The sequence below is a fragment of the Sapajus apella genome, unplaced genomic scaffold (genome assembly GCF_009761245.1).
Source record: "Sapajus apella isolate SASKATOON/1434 unplaced genomic scaffold, GSC_monkey_1.0 scaffold41, whole genome shotgun sequence".
In the NCBI taxonomy this organism is placed as follows: Eukaryota; Metazoa; Chordata; class Mammalia; order Primates; family Cebidae; genus Sapajus; species Sapajus apella.
Genome location: NW_022436981.1, coordinates 1,596,834 through 1,612,361, shown reverse-complemented (window position 1 = coordinate 1,612,361; position 15,528 = coordinate 1,596,834). Strand labels below are relative to the sequence as shown.

General features: G+C 43.0%; 2 protein-coding genes and 1 long non-coding RNA gene across 4 annotated transcripts in view; 2 read left to right on the top strand and 1 right to left on the bottom strand.

Annotated features, from left to right (window-relative positions):
* Positions 1–15,528, bottom strand: part of POLR1C (RNA polymerase I and III subunit C) — a 42,053-nt gene that overhangs the window by 11,229 nt on the left and 15,296 nt on the right. Inside the window, exon 9 of one of the 2 annotated variants that reach the window (XM_032299507.1) lies at positions 13,538–13,812. The exons of the other annotated variant lie outside the window; for it this stretch is intronic. Within the exon in view, the coding sequence (XP_032155398.1) occupies positions 13,811–13,812 (2 nt within the window). The 3' untranslated portion in view covers positions 13,538–13,810. Of the gene's footprint in view, positions 1–13,537; positions 13,813–15,528 lie in introns of those variants that run through there. 2 annotated transcript variants of the gene reach the window in all.
* The window catches only part of XPO5 (exportin 5), a 49,605-nt gene that overhangs the window by 25,305 nt on the left and 8,772 nt on the right, over positions 1–15,528 (top strand). Inside the window, exons 17-21 of the mRNA XM_032299489.1 lie at positions 18–107; positions 1,034–1,233; positions 1,773–1,872; positions 2,733–2,914; positions 14,560–14,660. Coding sequence (XP_032155380.1) covers positions 18–107; positions 1,034–1,233; positions 1,773–1,872; positions 2,733–2,914; positions 14,560–14,660 — 673 coding nt within the window. The remainder of the gene's footprint in view (positions 1–17; positions 108–1,033; positions 1,234–1,772; positions 1,873–2,732; positions 2,915–14,559; positions 14,661–15,528) is intronic.
* LOC116565740 lies at positions 2,921–4,109 on the top strand. Its single transcript, XR_004275571.1, has 2 exons — positions 2,921–3,713; positions 4,018–4,109. It is a non-coding gene; the product is annotated as an uncharacterized LOC116565740 (long non-coding RNA).

The following is a 15,528-nucleotide window of genomic DNA, read 5'->3' as shown; positions in this document are numbered from 1 at the left end:
TGAATGTCTCTTTCCAGGCCCCTAGAACCCGGGCAGTGAGGAATGTAAGGAGACATGCTTGTTCCTCCATCATCAAGATGTGTCGTGACTACCCCCAGCTTGTGCTGGTAAGCTGCTGAAAGAGCCAAGTTTGGTTACATTTGTGTATAAATCCAGACTTCAGTGTACCTCACATAAAGAAAAAACTAGTAGCTATTGCTTTACATCAATTAAGCATTCTTGGCTGGGCATGGTGGCTCATGCCTGTAATCCCAGCACTTTGGGAGGCTCAGGCAGGTAGATCACCTGAGGTCAGGAGTTTGAGATCAGCCTGGCCAACATAGTGAAGCCCCATCTCTACTAGAAATACAAAAAATTAGCCGAGCATGTTGGTGCGCACCGGTAATCTCAGCTCCTCAGGAGGTAGAGGTTGCAGTGAACCAAGATTGCACCATTGCTGCAGCCTGGGCAACAAGAGTGAAACTCCGTCTCAAAAATAAATAAATCAGCATTGTTGAATTGGTGTTTTCTTAGTATACTTAGTAGTATAGTTAGAAATGTGATGACAAATATAATCTCTTCAAAATACAGATAGTTTACCCTTAATCTACAACTCTTTACCATGTGATGACCTTAATTACTACTGCCAAATGATGTGCCAAATGATCTTGAGAAAAGCAGATGCAAATCACAACCGTTTTTGGGACATAGGGTGATAAGAAATTTAACATTACTCCAGATTACAAATTAACCAGAAATTTCTTCTCTGAATGCACAGTAGTTGTCTCCCTATGTATATAACAAGCTGATCTTTTCACAGTTGTAGTATAGGAAAGTGCAGTTATCCAAATACTCAAGACAAGAGCCATCTTCTGCCTGAATTGCCTGCTATTTAGGCAAAACAAGGATGTATAACAGAATTGCCAAGTAATAGCCTTATAGGCCTGACTTTCCTGAGACTGCCTTGGTTTTCTTCTTTCTTCCTTGAGTGAGCCACCTCTCCTTTAAAATCAGACCTTTGCCACCTCTGGCTTTTTTTCTTTTTGATCTGTAGCCCAATTTTGACATGCTTTATAACCATGTGAAGCAACTCCTCTCCAATGAGCTACTCCTGACACAAATGGAGAAGTGTGCCCTCATGGAAGCACTGGTTCTCATTAGCAACCAATTCAAGAACTATGAGCGTCAGAAAGTGTTCCTAGAGGAGCTGATGGCACCCGTGGCCAGCATCTGGCTTTCTCAAGACATGCACAGGTAAAGGAGATAATTTGCCCTCTCACTACATGCACCCATTTTGGTTTAAGAGCTTGGCCCAGGGTGGAAATAGGGGTTAAGGATATTGGAAGTGTGATGGCATTATCCATAATACCTGAAGTTCTCCTAAAAGAAGTCCTTTGTAATTTAATCTCTGGTTAGATTAGATTATGGGTGGGGAGGGCACAGAGTGAGACTCCTTTAGTGTCTACATTGCAGTACCAGCACATTTGGAGAAATGAGAACAGCTAGGAAGGGCCCTACAACCACACTTACCTGTGCTCACACAGTAGAAAAATTATTTTCTTTATATTTTCAAGATTATATTCTTGTTTAATTTTTAAATTGTTACTAATAACATTTGGAAGTGGGAGGGAAATTTAAACCTTCAAATGACAGCTGACAATTAGTATGATTATACTCCTCTCACTATAAAACTGCTCTTCAGGGCCAAATAATCATAACTGTTAACTCATGAGGAAGAAACTGTCTTTGCTTAAAATCATGATATAACTTGTTTTTTCCCCTCCAACCTTCAGAGTGCTATCAGATGTTGATGCTTTCATTGCATATGTGGGTACAGATCAGAAGAGCTGTGACCCAGGCCTGGAGGATCCCTGTGGCTTAAACCGTGCACGAGTAAGACTTTCCTGGGAATGGGAAGTGGCATTGGCCATGGGTAGGAGTAGGGTGTTGTCTGTTGTCAAGTTTCTCATAGATTTGTTTATTCTATACTGGTGAGAAACCTGGGAGTCTCTACTTCCCTAAGCTTCTCCTTTCTTTTCTTCTTTAGTCTTGAATTCTTGAGTTAGTTCCCACAGCAGAGCAGATGGTCTTTTCTATGAAGTCATTATTTTGGCTTTAAGGATCTCTAAATAGCTCTGAAGACTGAAGGTGTAATGAGGAAGTAGGTCAGAACTTGGTCAGCAGGGTGAGTCCTCCCTGCCATTGCTCTCTGGCATGAAAAGTCTTAAGTGATGGCTTAACTTACAAACCTGAGATTTTTCAGTGCTTTGCTATTTAAATAAGCAATGTTCCTGGTTCCATTATGGCACAAGTCCCATTATTTAACCTGGCAAGTGGTAGGTTGATTGAGAGTACCATGAGGGGGGATTAGGACACTAGCTGTCAAGGCCCAAGCTGGAGGGTGCAGGATCAACTCAAAGAAGATGAAATGATGGCACTTTAAACACTTTGTTTTGGATCTTATCTAAGACACCTTCTAATCAGGGTCCTGTGGGTGGGTCACTGCAGCTCCTAGAAAGATAGCTTGCTGAAAGGGAAGTTTCCAGAGCCTACCACTGGCCCTGAAAATTGCAGTGAGAGGATCCCTCTTGGACTTCACCTTAAAAGAAGGAACAGGGGACTATGGGGGAGCAGAGAATTATTTCATTCTCTCTGGCCTCTGTATCACTTTTGCCAGAGCCTTGAATATATCTAACAGTACTTTGTGTTTTCTTTCTCTTTTATATTTATCTGTCATTCTTGTTTTTCTATAGATGAGCTTTTGTGTATACAGCATTCTGGGTGTTGTGAAACGAACTTGCTGGCCCGCTGACCTGGAAGAGGCCAAAGCTGGGGGATTTGTGGTGGGTTATACATCCACTGGAAATCCAATCTTCCGTAACCCCTGCACAGAGCAGATTCTGAAACTTCTTGACAATTTGCTTGCCCTTATAAGGTGAGCCAGAATAATGGCTTTTCTCTGTTGTTTTTTACTTCTTTACCTTAAAAATTTCAAAAGTTTGGTCTTATATATCTTCATATCTTAGTGGTGTTAATGAGGCATTAAATATTAAGTCTTATTCTTTCTAGAGAGTGTCTCAGTTTTTAAAAAATAACCTCAGCTCTCACTTGCATAAATCTTAATTTCCATGTGAACCCAAGGGGGCTAATCCCAAAAGGGCTTTTCTTATTTTGAGCCGCCTCTTTGTTATTCTTCCATTTCTTTATAACTCATCCCTATTTTTACTTGTTTTATTTGGTCTAAATTATTTAGTAAAGGACTTGCTCATTGGGAGCAGGGCAGTGCCTTCTATAATGGTGTTTCTCATTGCCCAGTTGAGACTGCTTTTACTGGGTGGTATTCATATGAGCTAATCTGAATTTACCAATACTGAGTCTGAGCTCAAATGGACCAAACAGCTGCTGGCTGAACATGCTAAACAAAGGAGTTACACATTTTTCACCTCGGTTTGTTAGGTTCTTGGTTCTCAAAGCTGAGTCCTAAGACCAGTAGCATTAGTATCACCTGAGAGCTTATTTAAAAGGCAGAATCAAGGCCCCACCCTAGATGTATTAAATCAGAATCTACATTTTTAACTAGATCCCCAGATGGCTTATATACACATTAAACATTCAGAATCACTGTTCTAGATCACATAAGTTAATATATTCAAGTGGAAGTAGGCCAGAATAGGCTTGTCAGTTACTAGATAGATATTTGATGACTTAGGGATGCTCTGTAAAGAAAAAGATAGGTTTTTTTTTTTTTGAGACGGAGTTTCACTCATGTTACCCAGGCTAGAGTGCAATGGCGCGATCTCGGCTCACCGCAACCTCCGCCTCATGGGTTCAGGCAATTCTCCTGCCTCAGCCTCCTGAATAGCTGTGATTACAGGCACACACCACCATGCCCAGCTAATGTTTTGTATTTTTAGTAGAGACGGGGTTTCACCATGTTGACCAGGATGGTCTCGATCTCTTGACCTCGTGATCCACCCGCCTTGGCCTCCCAAAGTGCTGGGATTACAGGCTTGAGCCACCGTGCCCGGCCAAAGATAGGTTTTTGATAAAATTCAGTTATTAGACAAAGCAGAATACGAGTGCTTTTTATATCACACAGGATCTTTTCTTTTCTTTTCTTTTTTTTTTTTGTAACAGAGTCTTACTATGTCACCCAGGCTGGAAGTACAGTGGCATGATCTCAGCTCACTGGAACTTCTGCCTCCTAGCCTCAAGCGATTCTCCTGCCTCAGCCACCTGAATAGCTGGGATTACAGGCGTGCACCACCACTCCCAGCTAATTTTTGTATTTTTAGTAGAGACAGTGTTTCACCATGTTGGCCAGGCTGGTATAGAACTCTTGGCCTCAAGTGATCAGCCTGCCCCAGCCTCCCAATGTGCTGGGATTATAGGCATGAGCCACTGTGCTTGGCCTCTCACAGGATTTTTAAGTTACATTGTTAGAGCTCTGTTTCAGTACGTTTTGGGCCCTTCTCCAGGGAGTAAAAGTAGCCTCAACTGGGCAAACCAAATTATTAATGTCTCAGGGAAACTCCTGGGAATAGACACCCAAGACCTGAAGCCTAAGAAACAAAGATTTTTAAGTTAATGCTGACAAATTGGAGGGCTGGAGTGTCTGATAAAGTTGACATTGTGGACATGTCTATGGAAATAGACAGTATTTTGGCCAGGCACGGTGGATCACTTGAGGTCAGGAGTTCAAGACCAGCCTGATCAACATGGTGAAACCCCATCTCTACTAAAATTACAAAAATTAGCTGGGCGTGATGGCACATGCCTGTAATCCCAGCCACTTGGGAGGCTGAGGCAGGAGAATCACTTGAACCCAGGAGGTGGAGATTGCAGTGAGCCAAGATTGCGCCACTACCAACCTGGGCAACAGTGAGACTCCAGGGCCAGGTGTGGTGGCTCACGCCTGTAATCCCAGTAATTTGGGAGGCAGAGGTGGGCAGATCATGAGATGAAGGGATCAAGAGCATCCTGGCCAACATGGTGAAACCATGTCTCTACCAAAAATACAAAAATTAGCCAGGCATGGTAGTGTGCACCTAGTCCCAGCTACTCAGGAGGCTGAGGCAGGTGAATCATTTGAACTTGGGAGGCAGAGGTTGCAGTGAGCCAAGATCGCACTACTGCGCTGTAGCCTGGCGACAGAGCAAGACTCCGTCTCACAAAAAAAAAAAAAAAGATAATATTTTGTTCCAATTTCAAAAGAAGGAAAGAGGTCTCTAAAAAGAAGTAGGACTTGTATTGAGAGGGTTAAATATTCAGTTGTGGAAAGATTTGTTTCCATAATGATGTTTTAATTAATAGAAATGGGGTTTTGCCATGTTGTCCAGGCTGGTCTTGAACATACGAAGCTCAAGTGATGGGCCTGCCTCAGCCTCCCAAAGTGTGAGCCACCACACCGAGCCCCACAGTGGTGTTTTTACATCTTTTTTTTTTTTTTTTTTTGAGACGGAGTTTCACTCTTGTTACCCAGGCTGGAGTGCAATGGCACGATCTCGGCTCACCGCAACCTCCGCCTCCTGGGTTCAGGCAATTGTCCTGTCTCAGCCTCCCGAGTAGCTGGGATTAAAGGCACGCACCACCATGCCCAGCTAATTTTTTTGTATTTTTAGTAGAGACGGGGTTTCACCATGTTGACCAAGATGGTCTCGATCTCTTGATCTCGTGATCCACCCGCCTCGGCCTCCCAAGGTGCTGGGATTATAGGCGTGAGCCACCGCGCCCGGCCCACAGTGGTGTTTTTAAAACCGCAAGGCTTTTCTACAGCTAGAGAAACATGAAAGTGATGGAAATCATAGGGAAAGGAGCTAATCAACTAGGCCACTTTAGGCCCGTGGCCAGAATCTATGTGGTAACAACCCAGATGTGGAAGTGGGGTCCATTCCTGGTTGGGTCTAAAGGCCACAAGACAACAGTATGGTTATCATTTTTTATATAATTTTCTTTTTTAAAAAAATGTAATCTCTTTTCAATTTCTAGTCACCTTCCTATCAATTAGTAGAGCAAGTACTTTTGAGGCAAGTTCTTGTTCTGTCGCCCAGGCCAGGGTGCAGCGGCATAATTATGGCTGACTGCATCCTGGACCTCATGGGCTGAAGAAATCCTTCCACTTCAGCCTCCTGAGTAGCTAGGACTGCAGCTGTGTACAACCATGCCCAGCTAATTTTTAACTTTTTGATAGAGGCAAGAGTCTGTGTTGCCCAGGCTGCTGTTGAACTCAAGAGTTCAAAGGATCCTCCCATCTCAGCCTCCCAGAGTGCTTGGATAACAGGTGTGAGCTACCTCACGTGGCCCACTATTCTGACTTTTTTTTCTTTTTTTTTTTTTTTTTTTTTTTATGGTTTTTACTTAGCAGGAATTTATGGATCATAGTTCTGGAGGCAGAAATCCAAGATCAACCACTATTCTGACTTTTAACATTTTGCCCAGTTTAACTTAATCAGAAGTATGCACCTTTTAGTGTCTACCTTCTTTTTGCTCAGTATTTTGTTTCTGAGGTTCATCCATGTTATGCATGTACTTGTGTTTTTTCGTTCTCATTGATTGTATAATATTTCATTGTGTGAATATGCTTTATTCAGTCTTGATGAACTTTAGGGGAATGTTTTCATATTACAAATGATGCTGCTATTGACATTCTTGTGTCAAATGTGTTTTGGTGAACATATATACATAATTTCTGTTGGATATACACATAGTATTAGAATTCCTAGCTTACAAGGAATGTGTATTTTCAGGTTTGGTTTGTTTTTTTTTTTTGAGGCCAAGTTTTGCTCTTGTTGCTTAGGCTGGAGTGCAGTGGTGCAATCTCAGCTCACCACAACCTCCGCCTCCCGGGTCCTCCCGGGTTCAAGTGATTGTCCTGCCTCAGCCACCCGAGTAGCTGGGAGTATAGGCATGCATCACCATGCCTGGCTAATTTTGTATTTTTAGTAAAGACGGGGTTTCTCCATGTTGGTCAGGCTGGTCTTGAACTCCCGACCTCAGTCGATGCACCTGCCTCAGCCTCCCAAAGTGCTGGGACTACAGGTGTGAGCTACCATGCCCGGTCTTGTATTTTCAGTTTTTATAGATGCAACCTGTTGTTTTTTTTCAAGACAGAGTCTTGCGCTGTCACCCAGACTGGAGTGCAGTGGTGTAGTCTTGGCTCACTGTAGCCGCCACCTCCCAGGTTCAGGCAATTCTGCCTCAGCCTCCTGAGTAGCTGGGATTACAGGCGCCTGCTACCACACCCAGCTACTTTTTGTATTTCTAGTAGAGACGGGGTTTCACCATGTTAGTCAGGCTGATCTTCCTGAACTTCTGCCCACGTTGGCCTCCCATATTTCCACCAGTTATATGCTGGAGCTGTGAGTTTTAAATTACTATTTTTTGGCCGGGCAGTGGCTCACACCTGTAATCCCAGCACTTTGGGAGGCTGAGATGGGTAGATCACTTGAGGTCATGAGTTTGAGACCAGCCTGGCCCAACATGGTGAAACCCTGTCTACTCAAACTACCAAAAAAACCCAAAAATTAGCTGGGTGTGGCGTTGGGTGCCTATAATCCCAGCTACTCAACAGGCTGAGGCAGAAGTGCTTGAACCTGAGAGATGGAGGCTACAGTGAGCCGAGATCATACTACCACACTCCAGCCTGGACAACAGAGTGAGACTCCGTCTAAAAAAAAACTGTAAAATAAATAAATTACCAGTTTTTTAGTAAAGTTTGCTTTCCTTAAGAATGTGACAAGGTATTGATACAGCACCTCCTGCATCAGATAATCTGATAATAGAATGTGTTGAAGCTGTGCTGTCCAGCATGGAAACCACTGGCCACATGAAACTATTGAGCACTTGAAGCATTACCAGTCAAGTGTTACAGCACTTTTAGAATTTGTCTGGCAGGCTTTGCAGTGTTTTTGGGTTTTTTTGTTTGTTTGTTTTTATTTTTGAGACTCAGTCTCACTCTGTCACCCAGGCTGGAGTGCAGTAGCACGATCTTGGCTCACTGCAACCTCCACCTCCTGGTTCAAGCAATTCTTCTGCCTCAGCCTCCCGAGTAGCTGCTACTACAGGTGCATGCCACCGCACCCAGCTAATTTTTTTTTGTATTTTCAGTATTCACGGGGTTTTATTGGTCAGGCTGATCTTTGAACTCTTGACCTCGTGATCCACCCGTCTCAGCCTCCCAAAGTGCTAGGATTACAGGCATGAGCCACTGCACGCACCCAGCTTTCCAGTTTTTGCTGGAAAGCCGCTTAAAGAAAAAAACTGAAAATTTTAAAATAAAAATGGCCTGAATTGAGATGAGCTGTAAGTATAAAATACACACTAGATTTGTAAAATTGGCCAGGTGTAGTAGCTCATGCCTATAATCCTAGCATTTTTGGGAGGCCAAGGCAGGCAGATCACTTGAGGTCAAGAGGTCAAGACCAGCGTGGCCAACATGGTGAAACCCCATCTCTACTAAAAATACAAAAATTAGCCAGGCGTGGTGGTGTGCATGCCTGTAATCCCAGCTACTTAGGAGGCTGACTCAGGAGAATCACTTGAACCCAGGAGGCAGAGGTTACAATGAGCCAAGATTGCTGCACTGTACTCCAGCCTGGGAGAAAGAATGAGACTCTTATCTCAAAAAAGAAAAAAAAAGTATTGATAATTACTACTGTATTCATGAAATGAAGTACTGATAAATACTGTCCTGTGGATAAACCTCCAAAACATTATCCTAAGTGAAAGAAGCCAGACACAAAAGGCCATAAATTGTATTACTTCATTTTTATGAAATGTCTAGATTAGTAAATCCATAGAGACTGAAAGTACATTGGTGATTGCCTCAGGTTGGAGAGGAGAAGAAAGTATAGATAAACTGCTACTGCTTAATGGGCATGAGAGTTATCTCGGAGGCAATGGAAATGTTTTGAAACCAGGTAGAGGTGGTTTATGCAACACTTTGAAAGTATTAAATACCACTGAATTGTGAACTTAAAAATGGTTAGGTTTTGGTGGGATGTTTTTTGTTAGTTTTTTTAAGTTTTGTGAATACACAGTACATATATTTATGGGGTACACAAGATGTTTTGATACAGGCATGCAATGCATAATAATCACATGATGTAAAATGGGGTATCCATCCCCTCAAGCATTTATCCTTTGTGTTCCAAACAATCCAATTATACTCCAGTTATACTTTTTAAATGTACAATAGAAATTATTATTGACTATAGTCACCCTGTTGTGCTATGAAATACTAGGTCTTATTCTTTCTGGGTTTTTTGTACCCATTAACCATCCCTACCTTACCTCTAACCCCATTACCCTCCCCAGCCCTCTGCTAACCATCCTTATACTTTCTATGTCCATGAGTTCAATTGTTTTAACTTTTAGATTCCACGAAGAGTGAGAGCATGTGATGTGTCTTTCTGTGCCTGGCATATTTCACTTATAATGACTGACCTCCAGTGCCATCCATATTATTCCAAAAGGCAGGATCTCATTTTTTTTTTTTTTTAAGGCTCAATAATATTCCTAAAGTGGTTAGTTTTATCTTATGTGAATTATGGCTCAATTTTTAAAAATTGTAATAAAAATAAAGCTGGTTCTTTGAAAATACCAGTGATAACCTCAGTAAATTCAAAAGCTTAAGAAAAATGGGCATGTTGGTTCATACCTGTAATCTTAGCACTTTGGGAGGCCACAGTAGGAACATTGTTGGAGACCAGCCTGGGCAACATAGCAAGACCCCATCTCTATTATTTATTTATTTATTTATTTTTTGAGACGGAGTCTCACTCTTGTTGTCCAGGCTGGTGTGCAAAGGCACAATCTCGGCTCATTGCAAGCTCCACCTCCCAGGTCCAAGTGATTCTCCTATCTCAGCCTCCTGAGTAGCTGGGATCACAGGTGTGTGCCACCATGCCTGGTTAATTTTGTATCTTCAGTAAAGATAGGATTTCACCATGTTGGCCAGGCTGGCCTCAAACTTCTGAACATAGGTGATCCCCCCGCCTTGGCCTCCCAAAGTGTTGGGATTACAGGCATGAGCCACCATGCCCAGCCCCCTCTCTATTTTTAAAAATAAAATATTTAAAAAATCGATAATTTCTAGGGAAAATGTAACTTATTCTAATTCAAAAAGATAGAAAACCTAAAGAGATATAAACTTCATATTAATTCTATTGGTAGTAGTTAAATTAGCCCAAAAACTCCAGGCTTAGATGATTTTACATGAGTTCTCCCAGACCTTTAAGGATCAGATAATTTATCTCTTAGACAAACTATTCCCAAGAACAGAAAAATGCAGTGCTCCACAACTCATTTTATGAGGCTTATTTATTTTGATACCAAAACCAGACATTGACAGTACCAAAGATGAAAAGTATAGGCCTAAATCACTTGTAAACATAGATGCAAAAATCCCAAATCAGAAGCAATATGGGCCAGGCACAGTGGTTCACGCCTGTAATCCCAGCACTTTAGAAGGCCGAGGCAGGCGGATCATGAGGTCAGGAGATCGAGACTATCCTGGCTGACATGGTGAAACCCCGTCTCTGCTGAAAATACAAAAAATTAGCCAGGTATGGTGGCGCACGCCTGTAGTCCCAGCCACTGGGGAGGCTGAGGCAGGAGAATCACTTGAACCCTGGAGGCAGAGGTTGCAGTGAGCCAGGATTGCGCCACTGCACTCCAGCCTAGGCGACAGAGGGAGACTGGGTCTCAAAAAAAAAAGGCAATATGGATCTAGTAATAAGTCTTTTAATATAACCACATTTCCATTGTTATATCTTAAAGTACTACCAGTAATTCAAAATCCAGTATACACTCAGTATTCAAATATCACCAAATGTTTTCCTTTTTTCTGCTTATCCACATAAGGTTTATATATATATATATGATTAAGATATTCTCTTGGTTACTAAATTAGGCTGAGCGTGGTAGCTTCCCCCTGTAATTTCAGCACTTTGGGAGGCCGAGGCAGGCAGGGATCCTTGAGGCTAAGAGTTGGAGACCAGCCTGGCCACCATGACAAAACCCTGTCTCTACTAAAAACTTTAAAAAGTAGCCAGGTGTGATGATATGTGCCTGTAGTCCCCAGCTACTTGGGAGGCTGAGGCACAAGAATCCCTTGAAGTCAGCAGGCAGAGGTCTCAGTGAGCTGAGATCATGCCACTGTACTCCAGTCCGGGTGACATAGCAAGACACTGTCTCAAAAAAAAAAAAAAACAAAATATCACTTAGTCTCTAAATTTATAAGTTGGCCTTTTTTTTTTTTTTTTTCTTGTTTTTGGAGACAGTCACCCTCTGTCACCCATGTCTGGAGTGCACTGGTGCGATCTCAGTCCACTACAACCTCCGCCTTCTGGGATAAAGTGATTTTTCTGTCTCAGCCTCTCGAGTATCTGGGACTACAGGTGTGCACCACCACACCTGGCTCAGTTTTTGTATTTTTAGTAGATTTAGTAGTGTTTGCCATGTTGTCCAGACTGGTCTCAAACTCCTGAGCTCAACTGATCTACCTTCTTCAGCCTCCCAAAGTGCTGGGATTACAGGCATGAGCCACCACGCCCTGCCCTCTTTTCTTTTCAGTTTATTTGTTGAAAAAGGTGGACTTGTACTTACAGAGTTTCCCTGGCGAAATTTTGATCATAGCATCTGTAGTATTGTTTGATGTAGTCTTCTTTCCTTTATATTCGTTATAGGTGAATATGTCTAAAGGGGGGGTTGGCAATCTGCAGCCTGAGGACCAAATGCAAGCCTCCACATGTTTATAAGTAAACTTTTATTGGAACACACCATGCCCATTCATCTAGTTACTGTGGCTGCTATAGTGCTTCAATGTAGAGTTGAGTTGTCAACAACAGACATCATATGGCTGGACAAACTTAAAACATATACTAATATGACCTCTGTTCTAGAAAATTAACCTCATACCAGTTCAGTTTCTTGGCAGATAATCCTTTGTAGGTGATGATGGGTTCAACACAATAGTAAAAGGGCCTTTAAGACCCTTTTTACTGACTTCATACCAGTTCAGTTTCTTTTTTCTTTTTTTTTTTTGAGACGGAGTTTCACTCATGTTACCCAGGCTGGAGTGCAATGGTGCGATCTCGGCTCACCGCAACCTCCGCCTCCGGGGTTCAGGCAATTCTCCTGCCTCAGCCTCCTGAGTAGCTGGGATTACAGGCACACACCACCATGCCCAGCTAATGTTTTGTATTTTTAGTAGAGACGGGGTTTCACCGTGGTGACCAGGATGGTCTCGATCTCTTGACCTTGTGATCCACCCGCCTCAGCCTCCCAAAGTGCTGGGATTACAGGCATGAGCCACCGCGCCCGGCCTACCAGTTCAGTTTCTTAGCAGATCATCCTTTGTAAGTGATGATGGGTTCAACACAATAGTAAAAGGGCCTTTTAAAGACTCCCAGGTATGTATTACAGGTTGATTTATGACAGAAGTAATGAAAGTTAGTGAGAAAAAGATGGATGGGTATAGTGGCTCATACCTGTAATTTCAGCATTTTGGGAGGCCAGGGCAGGAGGATCTCTTGGGACCAGGAGTTTGAGACCAGCCTTGGCAACATAAACCCCATCTCTGCAAAAAAAAAAAAAAAAAAAAAAAAAAATTTAATTAGCCAGGTGTGGTGATGCACACCTGTATGGTCCCAGCTAGGGAGGCTAAGGTGGAAGGGCCACTTGAGCTCAGGAGTTTGAGGCTGCAATGAGCTATAATCACACCACTGTACTCCAGCCTGGGCAGCAAAGTGAGACCCTGTCTCTTTAAAAAATAAAAACAAAAGAAAAATCAACTACTCAATGCTGGGATAGTTGGCTCTCTATGGGGAGAAAACAATTAGATTCCTACCAGTCACCATACACAGAAAAACATTTCAGGTGTTTTAAAACCCAAAAAGTAAAAAAAAAAAAATTTATTTTTTGTTTGAGACAGAGTCTTACTCTGTCCCCCAGGCTGGAATGCAGTGGCACAATCTTGCCTCGCTGCAACCTTTGCCTCCCCAGTTCAAGTGATTCTCCTGCCTCAGCCTCCTGAGTGGCTGGGATTACAGGGGTACACCACCACACCTGGCTAATTTCTGTATTTTTTAGTAAAGACAGGGTTTCACTGTATTGGTCCGGCTTGTCTTGAACTCCTGATCTTGTGATCCGCCTGCCTCGGCCTCCCAAAGTGCTGAGATTACAGGCGAGAGCCACTACTCCTGGCCAGCATATGACTTCTCCTTTTTTCTTTTCTTTTTTTTTTTTAAGAGATGGGGTCTCGCTGTGTTGCCCAGGCTGGAGTGCAGTGGCTATTCACAGGCGCAATCCCACTACTGATCAGCATGGGAGTTTTGACCTGCTCCGTTTCCAACCTGGGCCAGTTCACCCCTCCTTAGGCAACCTGGTGGTCCCCTGCTCCCGGGAGGTCACCATATTGATGCCGAACTTAGTGCGGACATCCGATCGGCATAGCACACTACAGCCCAGAACTCCTGGGCTCAGGCGATCCTCCCACCTCAGCCTCCCGAGTAGCTGGGACTACAGGCACGTGCCACCACGCACAGCTAGCAAATGACTTCTCAAGCAAAAATCAAAAAGAACAAACTCTGGAGGCTTAAACATGGCCTGAAAGATGTTTTCCTTTAGCATCTTAAACCTGTAGCCATCAGTTGTTCAGTGGAGCCATCTCTGTGAGCAGGAAAGAGTGCTGTGGACAGTAGGTGTATCAAGTTCACAGTCCTTGCTCCTTACTCAAAATCTTGCTCAGGTAGGTCTTTTTGGTGGGGAGCAGCATGTGTTGGCAAGTGTGTTCCTCTATCAGGTCCAAACAGCTGTTGCAAGGTTCATGCTCTTGGAATTAAGACAAAACATTGAAAAATGGGGCAAAGCCGGGCGCGGTGGCTCACACCTGTAATCCCAGCACTTTGGGAGGCCGAGGCAGGTGGATCACGAGGTCAAGAGATCGAGACCATCCTGGTCAAACATAGTGAAACCCCGTCTCTACCAAAAATACAAAAATCAGCTGGGCATGGTGGTGTGTGCCTGTAATCCCAGCTACTCAGGAGGCTGAGGCAGGAGAATTGCCTGAACCCAGGAGGTGGAGGTTGCGGTGAGCCGAGATTGCACCATTGCACTCCAGCCTGGGTAACGAGCAAAACTCCGTCTTAAAAAAAAAAAAAAAAAAAAAAAAGAAAGAAAAATGGGGCAAATTACTACCTCCTCTGTGTTCCTACCTGTGAATCCACAATGTTGCTCATATTTCATTCCATATCACTAGAGGTCAGAAAACTGGAATCACCTCAGGTTTAAAAGAATTTTGCTTTCTAGCTCTGGACTCTGATACTGTCCTGTTGTCTTGGGGTTTGGTTCTCATGTTAATTTATCTTAAGTATTATATACTAATTATCTGTACAAGTCTGTTCCCTCCTGCAGCGAGCATTCAGATATTTATAACTTCTTTTCTTTCCCCTGCCAGGAGTAGTGTTGATGGGCACATCTGTCTGTGTGAAACTGTAGTATCACTGAATTACAAGCGAAACTTAACTCTTTACTTCTGCATCAGATGGAAAAGTTCAGTAGCATTCTTGTTTCTTTCAGAACCCACAATACATTATATGCACCAGAAATGCTAGCCAAAATGGCAGAGCCTTTCACCAAGGCTCTTGATATGCTTGACGCGGAAAAATCTGCTATATTAGGTAAGAAATGTAACCTTTGTTCTCCTTGGTTCATCTTATCCTTACTGGATGTCCTTTTTTGGTTGTTGTTTTTTGAGAGTCATAGTCTCTGTCACCCAGGCTGGAGTGTCTGTTTTGGCCTAGCTAGTCCTGACTCTTTTCCTTTGACACCATTCCACTTAAGGGTTATGTTGCAGACACCAGTAAAAATAGAACTTCCAAGATGCGTATTGCTATTAATATAAAAAGTAGGTGTTGCTTCACCACACACCCTCATCCCATCATTCAAGTGAAGTCAGGAACTCCTGCCATAGAAATAAGTGGCCATCCAGAAATACTAGAATGGACAAACAGTTCCCTCTGATAGCTTCTGACTATAAGACTTAATGTAAAATCTCTGATTACACTTAAAAGTATAGATCTTTTAAGGCAGTTTTAAATACTAAGGTAAGTGGGTTTCATTTTGAGTTGCTATACATATTAGTCTTTTTTGTAAGGTTTTGCTTAAAAAAGGGGTTTCACAGCTGGGTGCAGTGGCTCACAGCTGTAATCCCAACACTTTTGAGAGGCCAAGGCGGGCAGATCAGCCGAGGCTGGGAGTTTGAGACCAGCCTGACTAACATGGGGAAACCCTGTCTCTACCAAATATATAAAATTAGCTGGGCGTGGTGGTACATGCCTGTAATCCCAGCTACTTGGGAGGCTGAAGCACAGGAGGATCACTTGAACCCGGGAAGCGGAGGTTGTGGTGAGCTGCCTGGGCAACAAGAGCAAAACTGGGGGGGGTTTAACAACTTAATAGCAGGGGTATCCCCAGAGCTTTCTTTTTATGGAAAAATACTTTTGAGTTGTCGTTTCTTTTTTTTTTTTTTTTTTTTTTTTTTTTTTT